This window comes from Chelonia mydas, chromosome 4, assembly GCF_015237465.2.
Source record: "Chelonia mydas isolate rCheMyd1 chromosome 4, rCheMyd1.pri.v2, whole genome shotgun sequence".
NCBI classification, from domain to species: domain Eukaryota; kingdom Metazoa; phylum Chordata; order Testudines; family Cheloniidae; genus Chelonia; species Chelonia mydas.
In genome coordinates this window covers 4,022,765-4,029,769 of record NC_057852.1, presented here as the reverse complement: position 1 = coordinate 4,029,769, position 7,005 = coordinate 4,022,765, and the positions used below count along the sequence as shown (strand labels likewise).

Below are 7,005 nucleotides of genomic sequence, written 5' to 3'. Positions count from 1 at the left end.
CCTGCAAAATGGCCAGCAACCCTTAAAAGATAGTTAGTGTGGAAGGGAAGAAAAGACCTGTGTTGTCATAGTGAATACTTTGGATGGGCTGTCAGGGAGCTGATGGTTAAGAGCACCACATGCTGACAAAAACATGCTGAAGAATGTGAACATCTACTTCAGGTTGTTTGGCTTGGCATGCGGGTGGCTGGATGGTGGTCATTGGCCGGCGATATACAGGTCAGACTAGGTGAGCTGAGGGTGGGGGCTCATCTGGCCTTGAACTGACTTTAGTGTGACCAGAACACAAATATTTTCAGTCTGAACAAAAAGTTCTGATTTTATTAATACATCAGAAAAATATTCCTTTTCATTCAGTGACATTTATTAGACACACTTCAGATAAAGTCAAGGGTTCTTGGCATGATCTAGTAATTATGGATGTCCTCAGTTCTCCTCTGTGGTGATTTTCAGTGCTGTGTGTGTTGAGCTGAGTAAGCTCAGGTTAATGACACATCTGGTTTTCTGTTCCAGGAACCTAGAGACTGTTAATGCTGGCACTGAGTGTGCATATGGGGATCAGAAGAAAAGGAAAATTTTCACACTATCATTCTGCCCTTTCATAGTAGCTTTGCTTAGAGCCAAGGGTTAGGTCCTTAACTGGTTCTGCTCTGTGCAGCTGACATTACATTTATACGCCATATGGAACTCTAATCCAAACAGGGTACAGCTGCTCTCCTCTTAGCCACCCTATAATATGTGACAAGAGCTGTTTAAAGTATTATATCATTATTTTTTCTCGTTATGTTCATTTTAAATAAAACACCATGTTAAACAGCAGGATGTTACTTTGGATCATAACATCTATTGCGAGAAGGAAAAGCAAAATCAGTTGTTTACAGTGAGTAGGGAAAAAGCTAGTCATCCTCCTTAGTCTCTAACGGATCCACACTCTGAAGGGAGCCCTTCGGATTTTCTCCACTCTGCAAGGCGCTGCTTGAACCATTTCTAGAGAACAGAGAAATGTACAAAAATGAATGTTTTCAAGGAAATTAGACTTATGCACTTAACAACTTCTTTGCATTGCAATAACTTTCTATTTCATTGCAATCACACATAAGGTAAAACATTTTGGAAGTGCCTATGTGATTTAGGAGGCTAAAGTCCCACCAAAAATCAACAGGAATAAAGCTCCTAAGTCAGTTAGGGGCTTTTGACAATGTTACCCATTGTCTTACATTCCTACTTTCTAAAGACTCTGTCAGTAGGATCTAGTTTTCCAATAGTCTTACATCACAATGGTAAGGTGATTTGCTGCCCAGAAAACAGATGGATCCAGGATGGGAGAAAGCGGCAGAGAGAGAGATTGGCTGTCTCGCAGCAAGGGGCTGCTTTGATACCAGGTGTGCAGCAGTCCTGTGCTCCCACTTAGTGTAGATATCAGAGAGTGAGGAAAGAAATGTGGGTCACTGGACTAAACCTTTTACATGTAAAATAGACATGCAAGCTCCCTAGGGCAGGGACTATAGCCAGTGTTTTCCCCAGGAATTGAACTTAGTGGGGGTGTTCAAATTTATGAGGGGGGGAGGGGGTCAGGGCCGATGAGGGGTGAGACCATGAAGGTGAAGGTGGGCTGTATGGCACCATAGTAAAAACTGAAAAATGTTTCATGACCATTTTATTAGATTTTAAAATCATCACACAAATTAAAGTTGGCTACTCAAGCCTTCTGTGAAGCACTACATCTACATCCTTCTTGGTTTCTTGTTATAATTTTGCACAACTCTGTTAATGAACTTCTTGAATGCAATGCGTTCATCTTTGGTGGCTTCTCATGTGTCCGGTACTTCCATTCCTTCAACTGATATGCTCATTAGTTCATTCACATGATCAGGCAGAAGGTGACTTCTTTCAAAACACAAAATTCTATTCAATGATGAAAAAGAACGCTCAACTATAGCTGTTGTGACTGGGAGTAGCAAGAGATGAATTCCTACTTCTTTCATCCCAGGAAACAGAGCACAAAGATCGGGTCCAGCCACTAGTGATGATAAAAAAGAAGTTGAAGTCAAATCTTCATTCATTCATGGTATGATATTCCACGCTGTGTTCAAATTCTCTATTCTGTCCTGAGCACATGGCAGCCCCATTGCTGGAGTGCCTCACTCCACTCAACTGTTGGTGTTTTATAGGACAGGGATCTGTAAAAGCTACGTAGAGGTTGAGTAGAATCTAGAAGTTGCTGTTGTAGATTTTTAAGACTCAAGTCTGTGTACTTTTTCAGTTGTCTTAACAAACACTTCTTGTCCTCTTCACTTAAGGATTCAATATAAATGCCTTCATTAGTCAACTTCTGGACTTGAAGTCTTTGCTTCTTCCAGTACTTTTTCAATGGATAGCTCTCGGATTGATCCAAATGTAGTGTCTATTGCTGGACAAAGATCTACTACTATTGTAGCAGATGCCTGGATGGCATTGTTTAATGACCCAAGTGGTTTCAACAGTAGACTTACAAGAGAGAGAATGGCAATAGTCTTCTCTGAACGTAGCAGCAAAAGTAATCCACCAGCCTCACTACTTAGATCCATCCCATCTTGGTAGATACTTTCCAAAGCCAGTAATAATGGCTGGAGTAATTTTAAGACAACAGGCAAGGATTGCTGATGAAAAAGCCAGTGGGTTTTCCCAGGTTGGACTAATTTGAACTTCAGTCCCAGTGTATCTTCTATATTTTCCAAGATATTCAGTCTTTTTGGACTCTTGCTGAAAAAAGAATATAATGAAGACATTAAATTTATAGCCTTTTTAAATGTCTTTTGAAGAGTCTGCAGCTCGTACTAGCGCTAGTTGGAGTAGATGGCCTCTGCAGTGTGTATAGGAGAGACTAGGGTTACACTTTTCTCTCAGCAAAGTTTGTCCTCCACCATGTCTTCCAGAGAAGTTTGCAGCTCCATCAAATGCACAAGCAGCCATCTGTTTGGGGTCCAACTGACAAGCATTTAACTCTTCTAAGATGTCGGTTGTCACAGATGCAGCTGATGTGTTTTCCGTAACTTGAACATCTAGAAATGCATCTACTGGCCTACCACTGACATCAAGATAACGTACACAATGACTTAATAGTTGGTGCTCATTTGCATCAGTGCATTCATCAGCCATGTATGCAAATTTTTTGAATGTGGTGAGAGAGTTCTTCATTTTTTTCAACTGTTGTGTCTTTCACTGTTGCATCACATGTGTCTAGCCAGTCAGTTGAGTTTCTTGCAGAAAGATAGTGAGCATTTGCTGGTCTTGTTCGGAACCAGTGTTCAACTTCAGGATGAACAAGTGACAATGCACTTAACATTGGCCTCCAGTTTGTAGTGTGTGGTTTTTCTTGCCTAAATAGAAAGTATGATGCCACAGCCATGTTTGTTCGCTTGAACTGTGTTGTGTCTCCAGCATTCTTAACAGCCTCATGAACACTCACCGGTGTTGTCCTTGGTCAGTGGAGACTCAGAGTTCAGAGGTGCTTTCACATGAGTTCACCTTCCAGGTGGGGGGCAAGAAGGCACTTTGCTCGTTCCTCCAGCTGCTCACTGTTCACTCTGGCCACTGTTGTTCATTGTGCCACCGTTTGCTCCACCGCTCTGTTGCCAATGGCCCTGCGCCATCACCTTCTGCTGCCACCTCCACTGTGACCTCTGCGAGTTGGTCTCTTGAGGTTCCACCCAGCTCTGTGATTTCAGCTGAGCTCTCAGTGGGGGAATCTCGCAGCTAGTGCAGACTGGGCCATCTCTTCCACAGAAACACTGTCCCCCAGCAGGTCTAAGCACTTAGACCTGATTATCAGTGATTTCAGCTGTAGGGGTTCCTTAACAAAACAAAAGACCATCTATGGAGCCTAATCAGCTCTGTCTTTAAACACTGGAGGGGGCAGGTCTAATAGTACTTGTGACTCAGGCAGACCATCAAGCAAAACACCTGTCCCCACCCTCTCTCTTGATGCCCTCAGTCAGCACAGGCTAAATACAGTTCTACTGCCCTTTACTCATAGAATAAGAACAACAACATTTCTTTACACCCCGCATTCAAGTAATTTGTAACCCAACCCCAGCCAAAATCTATCACTTGGGCAACACAGCTCTGTTTGCTGGATATCTAGGTAGATGAGGTGTGAATGTAAATACAGTCTGGTCCTGAAGCCTTTCCCCCCCAGCCCCAGCTCATCACTAGCTGTCAGGGAGAGTTCATTTAGAGTTTACTTACAAATCATAATTTGAAATTATTAGGTTGGCCAACATCACCAAAATGAATGCACTGACATGGTCATAAAAACAACAGCTGTAAAAGGAAGCTAGTCTGTGTTCATACTTTTCAAATCTAGTCTACTTTTTCAGATACACATATTTTATCGTACACTTTATATGCTTTTAAAGTGTGTATTAATGTTTCAATTTCAATTCAAATTTCCAAACAATCACTAAATTGGCAACACTGCATGTAACTAGTTCACAAAACTGGGCAGGGGGGTGTTGGGGAAATTCAGGGGGGGTAAACACCCCCATGGGGGGGTGTAGGGAAATCCCTCACTATAGCCCTAATCCTGCATGGGCAAAGTACCTGCATGGAGCTTGGTGCACGATGGGAGTTGATGTTTGCAGATCTCCAAGCACACTAATAGGGCTTGGCTGGTGGTAGTGAGTACAAGTGTATGGGCATATTGAAGGCTGTGATCACAACGCACTTTAATATAAGTGTGGAAATTATCTTCACTATAGGACTAAATTCTGTCTTTTTGCTGCAGGATTTTGCAGGACAGATAATCTAAGTCACATTTTTAACACTGACATTTTTGATTTTCTAATTCACAGAAGTAAGTACTGCCTAAGTGACCAGAATATGATTGGCACTGCATGAACAGCAATGCTGGGAAACCTGGAGTAGTGAAACTACCCTCATCCTCCAATCCAATGGTGGGACCAACATATGCTTTAGATGACAAGGGTGGTAATCAAAGAGGAAACTATTTCAAAGTGCACGAGGAAGAAGCAGAATGGCTCTCTGCAGATATAGGTACAGTTTTGTTAAAAATTTAGATCCCTGTGGTACAGGTAGGCTATTTTCTAGGTTCTGCACCTTTAAGAGTAAAGTGAACTCCCTAGCCTGTCTGCAGAGGCATGCTCTGTGAGTTAGCCCAAGATGGCAGGTAGTATAGAGTGAGTCACACACACTGTGCTCTAAGCAGGAGATTGCATATTGTTTTTAATTTGCTTTTTGTTTCTGTTAATCTAAAATAAGTCATCCTCAGTGGATGCCTACTGTACAATATTATAATGCCTCAGCTCTGCTGTATTCCCTTAGTGTTTGCCTTTGCGACCTTTTAACACTTACATAAGAAAATGTGTACTGTCAACAATGCCATGTGCCTTCAATAAAAAGCCAGCAGCTGAAATAAGTCATCCACACGGAAAGTACAATGAACGAGGAGTACTTGTGGCACCTTAGAGACTAACAAATTTATTTAGGCATAAGCTTTCGTGGTCTAAAGCCCACTTCATCAGATGCATGCAGTGGAAAATACAATAGGAAGATATATATAGACAGAGAACATGAAAAAATGGGTGTTGCCATACCAACTCTAACAAGATTAATCTATAGAATCATAGAATATCAGGGTTGGAAGGGACCTCAAGAGGTCACCTAATCCAACCCCCTGCTCAAAACAGGACCAATCCCCAACTAAATCATCCCAGCCAGGGCTTTGCAAGCCGGGCCTTAAAAACCTCTAAGGAAGGAGATTCAACTACTTCCCTAGATAACGCATTTCAGTGCTTCAGCACCCTCCTAGTGAAAAAGTTTTTCCTCAAATCCAAACTAAACCTCCCCCACTGCAACTTGAGACCATTACTCCTTGTTCTGTCATCTGCTACCACTGAGAACAGTCTAGATCCATCCTCTTTGGAACCCCCTTTCAAGTAGTTGAAAGCAGCTATCAAATCCCCCCCTTATTCTTCTCTTTTGCAGACGAAACAATCCCAGTTCCCTCAGCCTCTCCTCATAAATCATGTGTTCCAGTCCCCTAATCATTTTTGTTACCCTCCGCTGGACGTTTTCCAATTTTTCCACATCCTTCTTGTAGTGTGGGGCCCAAAACTGGACACAATTAAGGTGGGCTATTATCAGCAGGAGAAAAAAACTTTTGTAGTGATAATCAGGATGGCCCATTTCAAACGGTTGACAATCAGGTGTGAGTAACAATAGGGGGAAAATTAGCATGGGGAAATAGATTTTACTTTGTGTAATGACCCATCCACTGCCAGTCTTTATTCAAGCCTAATTTAATGGTGTCCAGTCTGCAAATTAATTCCAGTTCTGCAGTTTCTCATTGGAGTCTGTTTTTGAAGTTTTTTTGTTGAAGAATTGTGACTTTTAGGTCTGTAATTGAGTGACCAGGGAGGTTGAAGTGTTCTCTGACTTGTTTTTGAATGTTATAATTCTTGACGTCTGATTTGTATCCATTTATTCTTTTGTGTAGAGACTGTCCGGTTTGGCCAATGTACATGGCAGAAGGGCATTGCTAGTACATGATTGCATATAAGTACAATGTTGCTCTCTGTCTGCGAATACGCACAGCACTCCTATGCCTGTGATCTACTATTTTGCTGTTAGCAGTTATTTTTGGAGCTATTGTGGTCACTAGAGACACCAGTGCCACAACACCTTTCCTAAGAGCATTGTAGCATCATTAACAGGGATATCTTGGCCCAACTCCAGCCTGGTAAATATCTACTTAAATTTCTCCCTGTCAGTTCAATTAGATGCATTGTTTGTCACGTCCTGTCCCAAACAGTTGACCAGTCACCACTTTGTACTTCAGCAGTAGTCTCTCTGGTGTCTGACTACTGACTGCAGGACACTGCAGATGGAAAACACTGATATTAATAATATTAGACACAGTACATGTGCTATATAACTAAAACCTCAGTCTTGATTTATTACATAAACAACCCTTTTTTCAAACATCCTCAGCTTGGTAGGAGTATT

The 7,005-nt window shown here is 41.9% G+C and overlaps 1 protein-coding gene across 4 annotated transcripts in view; it reads right to left on the bottom strand.

The window, feature by feature from the left end:
* Positions 1–307: 307 nt before the first annotated feature.
* HOPX (HOP homeobox) overlaps positions 308–7,005 on the bottom strand; it is a 29,497-nt gene continuing 22,799 nt past the window's right edge. For all 4 annotated transcript variants that reach the window (XM_043545254.1, XM_037896536.2, XM_043545253.1 and 1 more), the window contains exon 3: positions 308–987. In XM_043545254.1, coding sequence (XP_043401189.1) covers positions 910–987 — 78 coding nt within the window. In that variant the 3' untranslated portion in view covers positions 308–909. The remainder of the gene's footprint in view (positions 988–7,005) is intronic.